Source organism: Chanodichthys erythropterus, chromosome 11 (assembly GCF_024489055.1).
Source record: "Chanodichthys erythropterus isolate Z2021 chromosome 11, ASM2448905v1, whole genome shotgun sequence".
NCBI classification, from domain to species: domain Eukaryota; kingdom Metazoa; phylum Chordata; class Actinopteri; order Cypriniformes; family Xenocyprididae; genus Chanodichthys; species Chanodichthys erythropterus.
The window spans coordinates 44,775,983-44,790,441 of record NC_090231.1 but is presented as its reverse complement, the minus strand read 5'-3'; the positions used below and the strand labels follow the sequence as shown (position 1 = coordinate 44,790,441).

At 41.1% G+C, this 14,459-nt stretch overlaps 1 protein-coding gene across 1 annotated transcript in view; it reads right to left on the bottom strand.

The window, feature by feature from the left end:
* Positions 1-12,682, bottom strand: part of LOC137030767 (collagen alpha-1(XXV) chain) — a 34,819-nt gene extending 22,137 nt beyond the window's left edge. Inside the window, exon 1 of the mRNA XM_067401200.1 lies at positions 12,578-12,682. Within this exon, the coding sequence (XP_067257301.1) occupies positions 12,578-12,682 (105 nt within the window). The remainder of the gene's footprint in view (positions 1-12,577) is intronic.
* Between the last annotated feature and the right edge of the window lie 1,777 nt (positions 12,683-14,459).

Genomic DNA, 14,459 nt, shown 5'->3' with positions numbered 1-14,459 from the left:
AGCAGAACTGTTGTGTGTCTCCTAGCAAGACACAGTGCTGTTTTGTTTCTGAACAAATTCATGTTTTGAGCAAATCAATCGGGTGAACCAATGATTCAATGGCCATTTACTTCATTCCTCAAATTTTAATGAATGAACGAATGACTCAATGACTTTTTTTATTGCAAAAAACAAACAAAGGCAATAACATATTTTACATTAAATAATCATCAAATTAAATGTTATGATAAATAAAAAGAAAAGAAAAAAGAAAGTAGCAAAAAAATTCACATGTATTTACAACGTTACAAAATATTCAAAGAATAGATTTAAGGCTTTAAAATAATTTACAGCTTTTTGGGCATTGTTATTTCTTGTTTCTTTTAATGTATACAAGTAGTGACCTATTTCTATTTCAAAATGAGTAAAATTAGTTGTTTTTTTTTCCCTCCCCATTCACATTTGTGGATAAAGAATTTTCCATATATAATGAGTAATTTCACAATTTACAGGTGCTGGTCATATAATTAGAATATCGTGAAAAAGTTTTTTTTTTTTTGGTGGCTGTTTACAGAGTGATGTATCAAAGCATATTAAATGCAAAGTTGACTAGAAGGAAGAAATTGGGTAGGCAAAGGTGCACAGGCAACAGGGATGACCACAAGCTTGAGAATACTGTCAAGTAAAGCCGATTCAGACACTTGGGAGAGCTTCACAATGAGTCAAATGAAGCCGGAGTCAGCGCATCAAGAGTCACCACACTCAGACATCTTCAGGAAAAGGACTACGAAGCCACTTCTGAAACAGAAACAACATCAGAAGCATCTTACCTGGGCTAAGGAGAAAAAGAACTGGACAGTGAACAGTGGTTGAAAGTCCTCTTTTCAGATAAAAGTACATTTTGCATTTCATGTTGAAATCATGGTCCCAGAGTCTGAAGGAATACTAGAGAGGCACAGAATCCAAGCTGCTTGAAGTCTAGTGTGAAGTTTCTGAAGTCAGTAATGATTTGGGGGGCCGTGACATCTGCTGGTGTTGGTCCATTGTGTTTTATCAAGTGCAAAGTCAATGTAGCCATCTTCCAGGAGATTTCGGAGAACTTTATGCTTCCATCCGCTGACAAGCTTTATGGAGATGCTGATTTCCTTTTCCAGCAGGACCTTAGCACCTGCTCACAGTGCAAAAACTACTTCCAAGTGGTTTGCTGACCATGATATTACTGTGTTTTATTGGCCAGCCAATATGCCTGACCCCTGAATCTATGGGATATTTTCAAGAGAAAGATGAGAAACAGTCGATCCAACAATATACAGATAATCTGAAGGCTCAATAGTGCCTCAGCAGTGCCACAGGCTGATCACTTCCATGCCACACTTCACTGATGCTGTAATTTGTGCTAGGAGCAAGTCTTTTGCTGTAATATGCGCTGCCGACCAAGTATTGAGTGTACAAATGAACACACTTTAAAGAACTTGAACTTTTCTGTTTTGAAAATCCATTTTTTGATTGATCTTAGGAAATATTGTAATATTTTGAGATACTGGATTTTGGACTTTCATGATCATCAAAATAAAAAAATAAAAAATAAAAACTTTTGAATTGTTTTACTTTACATGTAGGGAATCTAGAATTATGAAAGTTTCATTTTTAAAAATAATTTACAATAAAAAAATTTACCAAATTTTAGGATTGCATCATCATTGCGTCATTGTTGCGTCTGGGTTTCCGGTAGTCCGCCGCTTTATTCGCGGTAGGTGTTTGCTTGGCATGGCTATGGCTTGGCATTCGTATTGTTTGTTGACTGACTTTTCTGTGCAGCTGGTGTCTGTTCGTGGTTACTTTTATTACTGCTTAAGAGGGTTTGCTCCCCTGCGTTACTGCTATAGAGTTCCTGTTTGAAAAGAAATTGCTTGAATGTACAACACGGTGTGCTGTGAGGGGCTGCTGCTCTCCTGCTAAGTATGTAAAATGTATTTTTCAGGTGCGTGCACGGAATGCTGAAGAGTTTATTGGGTGTATGTGTGATGCGTTATTTTTCTGTTCAGTGAACTTTAAGGAATTGGTTTGCCAGATATCTAACCAGAAGTCCTGCTTGTTGGTATGTAAATCCACTTATGTCCCTGTGGTCGTCCTGAAGGTACGTTATTTTAATGTAATTGTTTAATGTATTTTAGGCCTGCAAATTGGGTGGGGTCTATCGCTGCATGGCCTAGTCTCAACGCTGCTGTTTTGCTTTATTTTGTTTCTTTTTTGTTTTTATGTTTGTTATATTTGATCTGCTTATATTGTTTGTTTTGTGTTGTCATTGTGTGTTTTGGATTTATTCAGTTTAATCTGTTAAACTCGTTAAATTTCCTTTTTTATTTTTATTTTTTTGTTTGTTTGTTTATAATCTTGTATTTGTATGTTCATGTTTAGTGTCGTTTTTGTTTTTGTTTTTGATAGCCAAGTATATATAATATATTTTTGAGCCCTTTAATCTAATTTATTTTTGTTTCCTTTTTGTAAAGATCAGTTAAATCTTTTGACTGTGTTTTGGTTTTGTTTATTGTGGTGAGACTCATAGCTAGTGCTGTTTTGCCTTTGTATTTTGATTCTTTTTTTTTCGTTGTTACTAACTGATGGATCCGAAATGGTCAATATTCATATTCATGCATTTTTATTAATATTTATTTTTAATCATTTATGGCTTATGATTTATCAGTTTTACTTTTGCTTTCATATATTTATGTACTCATACTTTATAGATTAACTCTTATCATATTTTCAAGTATTCACTGGTGATTGTACCCTTATGGTTATTTTATATTTAAGAGAGTATGCTTGCTATGTTCAATTGTTCTTCAAGTGTTTCAGTGTGACAGCCAGGTCATGCTGACACGTTTGTGGTTAGACATTGGACGCCTGCCAAGTACGGCAAAAGTGGTGTTTTTTCAGAATTAATATTTGCTGACATTTAATAGTGTAAGATTTGTAAAATTCCCCAAAGGGGATAAAACAACTATTTTTGACACTGGACCAGTAGATGACGTAATGGGTGAAATTAACCTTTTCTTTTAGAACAAAACATCAATTTGAGTGGGATGTAAATTTCCCTATATGTTCATGTTATAAAGCTGACCAAGTAATTGATAATTCAGCTTTTTCCCTCCTTTGCTCTCCTTGGCTTCTACTTCTTGTCTCTTATCTGCAAATGTCTTAATTATTGCTCTTTTTGATCTTCATCTATTAGATACAATACTCTGGATTTTACAATACTCTAAATTTTATTATTAACTATTGACTAATACTTTATGATGGTTATTTTACCTTTTGGTTTTATTAAGTATTTTCATTATCGATTAAAGTTTGCGTGTGAGGCTAAATTGAATTGTAATGAATAAATAATTTTTTATCAACTTTATCTACTGCCTGGATCTCATTTTCACAAGTTTTTGCATCACTAACTTTTTTTTCTTTTCATCTTTTTGTAGGAGCTGGCTGGCTATTCTTGGAGAGTGGAAATTCTCCTTTCCCGAAAGTGTGTGGTGCGGATTTCCTTGCAATGGATTGCACTAAGTGTGTGTGTGTGCTTTTGTTTATATTACATTGTGGGGACCAAATGTCCCCACGATGTAATATAAACCTGAGTTCACCTACATTGTGGGGACCAGCCACCGTCCCCACAATGTAAATTAATTAATAAAAATACTAAATTATGTTTTTGTGAGAAAATAAAGGTGTGCACAGTTTCCTGTGATGGTTAGGTTTAGGGTTAGGGGTAGGGTAGGGGCATAGAAAGTACGGTTTGTACAGTATAAAATGCATTGCGGCCTATGGAAAGTCCCCACAATTCACAAAAACAAACGTGTGTGTGTGTGTGCGCGTGCTTGTGAGATTTTGTGCACGGGGGGATACTCAAGGGGGGTTATTTTGAAGCCCACTGCTTAGCCTGCCTTCCTCTGGGCGCACCCCAGCTCAGTGGTGAGAATTGTTGTTGTGTGGTGATCAATTTGTTCTCTATCTAAATATTAGTAGTCTGGAGTGGTTGGCTACCACCAGCATTGCATTGCTATATGACCTGTGATTCCTTTTTAAAACTATTCATTACAATTCAATAAAGTGTGCCCTCATCTTGCCACATTTGGCGTAGTCGGCAGTGTCTTTCCTTCTAAATATACCGACTTGAGACGTGGATATTGGTGGTAACATTGTTGTGAGTGATATGTCTTTTTGGTGTCTTGTTTTTTTTTTGTGTGTTTTTTTTTTTTTTTTTCAGAAGCAAAACAGCAGTGTTTATTTGGCTGGGAAAGCAATATTTGGTAAGTTTAGTTCCATCCTTACCTGTGACATCCTCTATTCGAAATTGCAGTAAGTTTCTTTGCATTTGTGTGATCTTTATAACAATGGAAGACGGATTGCAGGAACTAAGAGAATTGGTAGCTCAATTAAGAGCCGACAATTTTAAGTTGCGACAAGATCAGGCCCTGGCCAGTTCCCCTGGTCCTAGTTGTGGTGCTTCTAGTACACCTGGGCCATCGGTAAGTGCTTCTCAACCGGTGGACGTTGCACTAACTGAAATGTTTATACTGAGGGAAAGAAAATGTCCAAAGTTTAACGGTAGGTCTGGCATAGGGATTAATGAGTGGGTTGAAGAAGTGCAGGCCTGCATGTGGGCACGGCATTTATCTGTGGCAGACCAATCCTTCTTTTTGTTTAATCACTTAGAGGGGGAGGCACGCGAATAAATTAAGTATAGGTCCATTAGTGAATGGGAAGATCCCAGTAAGATTATCTCCGCTTTAAAGGAACTTTATGGGTGTACCCAGTCGTATGTCGCCTTGCAGGAGGCTTTCTTCTCCAGGAGGCAACAGGAGGGTGAGACATTGTTGGAGTTTTCTCTTGCTCTCATGGGTCTCCTGGAGATGGCTTAGCATGGCTTTTCGTCGTGAACTGAAGCAGTTAGTGCGTCGTCAACCCGCTGCTACACTGCTAGACTGTAAAAAAGTTCGTAAGTAAGGAGGGAAGAGGACAGGGTCGGCAGGTGACTACTGGCTGTTTATTAGCACCAAAAATAATAATGTCACAAAAACAATGTGCAAACAGGCACAAAATAATCAACGTAATCGTCAGACTTCACTCCAGCAGCAGACAGACATCCAGGAGTGGGGAAACAGCCAGTCCTTCTCTCTCTCGCAGGCTCCTGTTTCTCCTGGCGTTGAATACTCTCTCCCGCTGCAGACTCCGCTGAACCACGCCCCCCCTGCCACATAGACATTCATAGTGATGCTATTAGGTGGGAATGTGAGGGTATGCCTGGAGGAGCAGGGAATCGTAGCCATTCGTTTCCATTAGCTCATGGTTTCAATATGGGGTGCAAAGTGGTACATGTCCGCAGGTAGATCAATCTCCGCAGCTCTCTGAGATGAGTGAACTTAGGGAAATGTTAAAACAGCAGCAAGAACAGTTAACTCAGCTTGCCCAGAGTGTAGCCCAATTATGGAATCCATCTCGTACCATTCAGCCAGTGCGTGGTGGTTTAGTTATATGTAGAAGATGTCAAAAACGTGTTCCCCCTCGCTCTCCCTTGACCGAACGAACAGACACCAGGGCACTGGGAGACAGACGGCCTCGTTCAGGCTGTGCGTTGGGAAACTAGTTCCCGCCAAGTTGTTGAGCCACAGCTCGGTTGGGGAAAACATAGGCTCTGATGGGGGTAATAGGAACGGTACGGTGTCGCATTTAACACTCTGAGGTCTGACGGTATCGCCGGCGATACCACCGTGGTTTTTTTCTTATCAGTGTGAAAGAGACTAAAAATACTCCGTCAATGTTGCACATACAATTAAGAGTTATACACCATTTTAATCTGTGGAATAACTTCTTTCATTTGTGTACACTCAGAGTAAAAACAGAATGTTGTGCTTTTTGTAAAATAAAGAAAACTAACATGATGCGTGATTTCTCCTCTCCCTCTGAACGAACTCCAATCTGATAGTTCTCAGAAAATGAACTGTAACTTAGTGAATACTAATGACAAAAAAATACACTTATGTCTAAAAAAACGTTAAGATGTCAGGTTTTAAATCATGTAAGTCAAATCGAAAACAAACCTTCTTTGTTTATGTAATCTGTATGAAAAGAGAGCCATGTCAGAAATCCGTGATTCAGCTCATTATCTGCTAATGCGGCCACGCCCACGGAGCCAGAGCTATTCAGACGCTAATTCAGTCAATACATGCATTCATCGTCTCAATCGTGTATTTATTGTCTTGAAAAGTGTTTATCTGGATGTAAAAGTCATGGTTAGCGATCTCTAGAAGACATGCAGTTACTTCCTGTTTTCTTTTCTTCTATAGATGAAGTTTAGATGAGTTTTTGTTTCTTTAGCGCCCTCCGGCTGCTGTATGAATTGGAAACTCCATTCATGGAATAGCCTCTTCTTCTTTTAGATGAATTTGTGGACTAAAATGCACAGAGCGCCCTCCGACTTCAAGGATGAATTGAAAACACCAGCGCTCATAGTAATGACAATGAATATTAAGTTAATATAACTCCTCTGTATAGAAAATTGACATAAGCATATGAGAATCCAATATTTCTCCAAATGTGCATGCTTTTAAACTAAAAGTCTATATCTATATCTTTTTGCATCACAGAAATACATTATATTTTAAAGTATAATATAAAACCATTACTTTATATTGTAATATTTTTCTGTATGTTTCATATATCATAATGAGCTTGAGACATCACAGAAGGTTTTTTTTCACAGCCTACCTGACTGAAATGCCTCATTAATATGCAAGTCATTTCAGCTCATTACTATCCAATTCTTTTGTCTTCTCAGGTGAGAATGGCCCATTATTCAGTGGTGATTCACGCCTCCTCGCATACTGTGTTTCTTGGCAAAAAGTGTCTTACAAAAACTAAATCAATATATTGTTTTATATGAAGGAGTAGGCAGCATAATTTTTACATAATTTTGAAGCAAAAACTCTAGTCTACAACCTCCAATACCCTAAAGTCTTATGAACATTTTGGCCTTATTTCAGTGACTTAAGTTTTTTGTTTTTTCAACAACCACGCATAAATGTTATTCCTTCAAAAACACAAACATGTACATACATGTTCCTCACATATTATTGTAGCCTAGTTTGTGCTGAATACAGTGTAATGACACTTTTTCCATTAATATGTTTATGAACAACTGAAAAAAGCACAAATGTCAGGGCATGTCAAAAGTTCTCCAGGCCCCAAATCAGCCTCAGACTCCAGAGGGTTAATGTCGTCGTGCCCACATTGGTTGTGGTTATGGGCGGTGTATCTGTGTCCTGCTTGATTGATACTGGCTCAATGGTTTCTACCATTACTGAAAGCTGTTTCCGAGAACATTTTGAGCCTTGGGGCCAAGATCGTCTTAAGACTTGTCACTGGTTACAGCTTAGGGCTGCTGATGGGCTAATAGGACTGCTATCCATCCCTTATATAGGTTATATGGAGTTAGAGGTTGAGCTCTGTGGGAAGTTGTTTTCGAAATGTGGTGTGTTGGTAGTCAGGGACCCTGTGCTCAAGCCCCTGGTGTGTTGGGGATCAATGTATTGGGCCGGTGCTACCAGGAGCTCTTTGGACAGCATGGGCTGGCTTTTTTCGATTTCCCCACCAGTGTCTGGTGCACCTAAGCCAGTTTTTCAAGCATTGCAACATTGTCATCAGGCGAGCATTCAGCTTCCTTCCGAGAGAATGGGTAATGTAAAGCTACATGGTCCTCAAGGCGATCGTATTCCAGGTGGCACAATTAAATTTGTAGCTGCTACTCGTTCAGAAAATTATCCTCAGGTCCTCTTTTATTGTAATACCACTCTGCATCAAGCAATTGGTGAGTCACCCTATTTTTTTGATGTTGGGACAGGAACCACGGTTGCCTGTGGACTTCCTGTTGGGTAGAGTGCAGGAACCGGTTGCTGGCAGTGTGCTCAAATGGATTCGGGAACATCAAGCCAGGCTACAAGTGGCTTTTGAGGGTGCCAAAAAGCAGTTACAGGTAGCTGCACAGAGACGTAAGGTAAGACACGATTAGCAGGTCCCGGCTGTACCCTTGCTAGAGGGTCAGTTGATGTACCTCAGAGAGCAGGGTTAGAGAGCGGGAGGGTGGTGGGGTCTATTCCATAGCACCTAGGAATGACTTGAGCAAGGTAAAAAATAAACACAGTTCACTGCTCAAAGGGCGAGTTCTGAAGGGTGCTCCGGTTGAGGTATCTCAGGTAAACAGAGTCCTTGAAGGGTCAGGGCAGGATGAGGAGGAAGTAGACCTGGTAGGGGTGATACTCGGAGGTCCAGCTGCTGTGCATGGGGAGTTTGGGACATCAGACCTGCCCACGCAAACTGGGTCTCAGTTACCGGAGGGAGTTTTAGATTTGGCTACTTCAGAACAGGTAAGTTCTTCTGGTGAATTGGAGGTGGTAGAAGTCAGCTCCGTACCAGTATCGAGTCCTTGGGTGACTGGGCAGCTGGAGGTAAGGGGGACTCCGGTACGGTGTACAGGACGGGTAACTGCTGGTTATCATTCCAATCCTCATCATCTCCCTCGCACAGGGAGGGTCGTACCCTCTACTGCTTCTGCATCTAATTCCGTAGTTGCTATTTTTAGGCCTTGGAATTGAGGTGGTATGGTTGCAATATCTTTATTCTTCATCGGGTTAGCGATGCAAAAGTGGGGGGTAAATACAGTTCATAGATATCTCTGCCCCATGAGGAGTATAAATTGAGCGGTGTGTGTGTGTGTGTGTATATATAAAGAGCTTCCCCAGGCTAGTGTGAGATCGCATCATCATTGCGTCATTGTTGGGTCTGGGTTTCCGGTAGTCCACCACTTTATTCGAGGTAGGTGTTTGCTTGGCATGGCTATGCCTCGGCATTCGTATTATTTGTTGACTGACTTTTCTGTGCAGCTGGTGTCTGGTCATGGTTACTTTTATTACTGCTTAAGAGGGTTGGCTGTTTGAAAACAAATTTCTTGAATGTAAAACACGGTGTGCTGTGAGGGGCTGCTGCTCTCCTGCTAGGTATGTAAAGTGTATTTTTCAGGTGCATGCACGGAATGCTGATGAGTTTATTGGGTGTATGTGTGATGCATTATTTTTCTGTTCAGTGAACTTTAAGGAATTGGTTTGCCAGATATCTAACTGGAAGTACTGCTTGTTGGTATGTAAACCCACGTATGTCCCTATGGTCGTCCTGAAGGTATGTTATTTTAATGTAATTGTTTAATGTATTTTAGGCCTGCATGGCCTAGTCTCAACACTGCTGTTTTGCTTTATTTTGCTTCTTTGTTATTTTTGTTTTTGGGTTTGTTATGTTTTTGTTATAATATAACAAAAATGGGGACATTGCCTTGTCTTTGTTTTTGCCTTTCTCCTTTCCCAAAAGTGTGTGGTGTGGATTTCCTTGCAGTGGATTGCACTAAGTGTATGCGTGCTTGTGAGATTTTGTACACGGGGATACTCAAGAGGGGTTGTTTTGAAGCCTGCCCTCCTCTGGGCGCACCCCAGCTCAGTGGCGAGAATTGTTGTTGTGTGGTGATCAATTTGTTCTCTATCTAAATATTATATATTAGTCTAGAGTGGCTGGCTGCCACCAGCATTGCATTGCTATATGACCTATGATTCCTTTTTAAAACTATTTATTACAATTCAATAAAGATTTTTTTTTTTTTTTTTTTGTACATATCCACGTCTCATTGTTTGATGATTGTGGGAAGAAAATCGAACCAGCTGATTCAGTTTGGGGTGGCGTAGTCGCTACTTTGTATATATTTGAATACAAGAGTGCCCTCCTCTTACCACATTATCATTAAAGAAAACAAAACATCTTTTACTTCAAGTTGTAATTGAATATTAATACTATTTTTCACAAATATATACAGTGGGTACGGAAAGTATTGAGACCCCCTTAAATTTTTCACTCTTTGTTATATTGCAGCCATTTGCTAAAATCATTTAAGTTCATTTTTTTGTCCTCATTAATGTACACACAGCACCCCATATTGACAGAAAAACACAGAATTGTTGACATTTTTGAAGATTTATTAAAAAAGAAAAACTGAAATATCACATGGTCCTAAGTATTCAGACCCTTTGCTCAGTATTTAGTAGAAGCACCCTTTTGATCTAATACAGCCATGAGTCTTTTTGGGAAAGATGCAACAAGATTTTCACACCTGGATTTGGGGATCCTCTGCCATTCCTCCTTGCAGATCCTCTCCAGTTCTGTCAGGTTGGATGGTAAATGTTGGTGGACAGCCATTTTTAGGTCTCTCCAGAGATGCTCAATTGGGCTCTGGCTGGGCCATTCAGAAACAGTCACAGAGTTGTTGTAAAGCCACTCCTTCGTTATTTTAGCTGTGTGCTTAGGGTCATTGTCTTGTTGGAGGGTAAACCTTCGGCCCAGTCTGAGGTCCTGAGCACTCTGGAGAAGGTTTTCGTTCAGGATATCCCTGTACTTGGCCGCATTCATCTTTCCCTCGATTGCAACCAGTTGTCGTGTCCCTGCAGCTGAAAAACACCCCCACAGCATGATGCTACCACCACCATGCTTCACTGTTGGGACTGTATTGGACAGGTAATGAGCAGTGCCTGGTTTTCTCCACACATACCACTTAGAATTAAGGCCAAAAAGTTCTATCTTGGTTTCATCAGACCAGAGAATCTTATTTATCACCATCTTGGAGTCCTTCAGGTGTTTTTTTAGCAAACTCCGTGCAGGCTTTCATGTGTCTTGCACTGAGGAGAGGCTTCCGTCGGGCCACTCTACCATAAAGCCCCGACTGGTGGAGGGCTGCAGTGATGGTTGACTTTCTACAACTTTCTCCCATCTCCCGACTGCATCTCTGGAGCTCAGCCACATTGATCTTTGGGTTCTTCTTTACCTCTCTCACCAAGGCTCTTCTCCCCCGATAGCTCAGTTTGGCCGGACGGCCAGCTCTAGGAAGGGCTCTGGTCGTCCCAAACGTCTTCCATTTAAGGATTATGGAGGCCACTGTGCTCTTAGGAACCTTAAGTGCAGCAGAAATTTTTTTGTAACCTTGGCTAGACCTGTGCCTTGCCACAATTCTGTCTCTGAGTTCTTCAGGCAGTTCCTTTGACCTCATGATTCTCATTTGCTCTGACATGCACTGTGAGCTGTAAGGTCTTATATAGACAGGTGTGTGGCTTTCCTAATCCAGTCCAATCAGTATAATCAAACACAGCTGGACTCAAATGAAGGTGTAGAACTAGGCCTGTCACGATAACTACTTTTTGTTGTGCGATATATTGTTCCCGAAATAATTGCGATAAAAGATATTATTGCCATTTCAAGACCATTTTATGCCACTGAATATATAATCATAATATAACAGCATAATGAAAGTACACACTACACACTTTCAAAAGACAACAACCATTTAATTATTTAGATCATGGACATGAAGGATCAAAAAAGTAATATCCTAAATAAAAAAACTTGAATAAATGGTAAATATTTTCTAAAAAAGTACAAAGTAACAAGTAAAAAAAAAAAAAAAACCTGCAAATGCGCAAAAGGCACCATGGAGATTTTCCATTTACAGATTTTTATTCTATTGCTGAAAACACAAACCCTACTTAGCAGTCAGATGTCCATATGAACAAAGGCACTGATGCCTCAAGGCCATATCTGCTGCTAAAATTATTTTTCTAGAGGCGTGTTTTTTTTCCTTAAGTGCCACATGATTATGATGCAGCACATGTGATGCTGCAAAAGATGCGAGCACAACGGTCAAACATTTCTGTTTACATAGAAAATACGATTGAAAAACTTCAGTGGAATGCAAAAAATGCATTAAAATTAACTTTACACTCGTCTCAACTGCTGTGTCCCTTGTGAAACGGCCTTAACACTAGCTGTCAGTGTGCACTGTTTTGCACTGTGACATTTATATTTGCACCAGAACAGTGGATTGCGGCTTTGAAATCGAGAGCATTTGGACTTGTTCTTCCAAACTGTCTGTAGTTGTCAGCAAAACACTACAACTGTCACAGATCCCTTGTTCCCCGGACTCCATTTCCCAGGATCCTCTTGTTCTCCACACCTGCACTCACTTCCCTCGTCATCTCCCCATCATCACTAATCATCATCACCTGGACTTTCTCGTTTGCACTCACTATATATTTGGACTCACTCCCTTCACTCCTTGTCTGTTCTTATATGTTATTCCATGTTGTTTAGTATGTGTATATGCTTCTGCTCCGCGATCTTCATTAAAATACCCTTTTGTGGATATCCTTGTATGCATCATCTCTACTGCATACTACACACCGTAACAGAAGAACAGACCAATACAGCTGGATCTCCACAAGAGAAGATGGGTATTTTACTGACTTCCTTGCACCCTGAGTCTCTCCAGGCGGATGAAAGACTTTGCCTTTTGCGGCAGAGTGGCAGGCCGTTGGAGAGGTATGTTATGGAGTTTTTGGAGGTCTCTTATTTGGTGAGCTGGACTGATGCATGCCTTAAAGCTGTGTTTCTGATGGGACTGGACAAGGACGTAATTCGTTATAACGAACCAGCCTGTAATCTATCCTTAGTCGATTCTAAGTACCCGTGGGTGGGGGACATGTGGGCGCCACACATGTGGGTGGGGCTTTGCCATGGCCGCCCAAGGCTCCTGACCCGTCATGGCTGCCCGCTGCACCTGACCCACCATGGCTGCCCACTGCACCTGAGAAGGAGAAGGCGGCACATGGATGGAGTCGGGCTGGATTCCCCTGCTTCTGAGAAAGCACAGCTCCTAACCCGGTGGTTGAGGCATCTACTTCGACAATGAAGGGTTTCCCTGGGTCAGGGTGCATGAGGAGTGGTGCGCTGGTGAAGGTTTACTTGAGGGTGTTGAAGGCTTCATTGGCCGTTGGAGCCGCTTGCTGTGGACAGGGCTAGTCAGAGGGCATGCAATGGAACTGTAATTCTGGATGAATCTTCGATAGAAATTTGCAAACCCGAGGAATCGCTTGAGCTCTTTGACTGTAGATGGAGTGGGACAGTTCTTAATGGCTGCTACCTTCCCCTCATCCATTTGGATGCCAGTGCTGCTGATGTTGTATCCAAGGAACTGCATTGAGGGTTGATGGAAGGTACACTTCTCGGCTTTGAGGAATAGTTGAAACTCTCTCAGGCATTGCAGGACCTCCGCAATGTGGTGGCGATGTTCGGCCATGCTCCAGGAGTAGATCAGGATGTCATCAATGTAGACCAGGACAAACTCCCAAAGCACCTCATGGATAAAATCCTGGAAGAAGGAGGGGGCGTTGACCAGGCCATACGGCATCACGCAATACTCATAGCGGCCGGTAGGGGTCACAAAAGCTGTCTTCCATTCGTCCCCCTTGCGTATCTGAATGAGGTTATACGCGCTGCGGAGGTCCAACTTGGTGAAGACCGTGGCACCGTGTAGATGTTCCAAAGCCGCTGGGACGAGGGGAAGAGGATAGCGGAACTTGACTGTGATGCGGTTCAGAACTCGGTAATCGATGCATGGCCACAAGCCTCCGAAGCAGCAGGGGAAGTGGAAGGTCTGATGTAGCCCTGATGTAAAGCTTCCTCGGTGTACTCCTCCATGGCCTTCATAATATATTTATATTTAATATAACAATAATATATTTATTGTTGACAGAACAAATATATTTGTTCTGTCCCTCAAATGAAGCTATGGAATGGCTTCAGATTACTTTGAATATAGTGAACAAAAACTTAATTGGGGCATGTCTATTTCTTTAGCTCGATTACTCCCACTTTTGCCGTATAAAAGAGTGCAATTATCAGACGTTATTTAGATATCATTTCGTTTCATTTTGAGACTGTGGCGGGACAGATTAGAATGTATGGGAAACACTGCCTTCTCTGCAATCACACTTCCCTATACAACCTCCACTGCTGTCTGACGTCTGTCACGCACCTGTTGACGATGCTGCTAGGACTACTGCTACTACACACACTACTACAACAGTAGTGAGTTACTTTATTTTCTAGAAGGAAGGGAGAATGGCACTCGCCATGGGTCAAGTAGGATGAATGGGGCATGAAGATATGACATGCCCAGCAGCACCACAATATAAACACAGCCTCCGGGACAGCCACCTCTGCCGCTCAGCTAGAGTCAGACGATTATTCTCTAGTTGCATGGGTTTGTGGCCTGGTTCTGAAGGGCTGATGGACTCTGGCTAACGGAGGAAAGGTGAGTATTGTGGCTGGCCCTGGTGCTCATTGAGACACGACTGCATAGGAGTGTAACGAAATGTAGCGGTTATTAACCAATTTATGGATGAAATATGAATATAATAATTCATAAGATTATGAATAAATTATGATTCATATATCGACCCAACGGGGAATTAAACATATAGTGTGACTCAATTACAACGAATTATAATCAATTACATATATGAGTTCTGGTATAATAATTATTTAGAGAAACTGTTCGTTTGTCC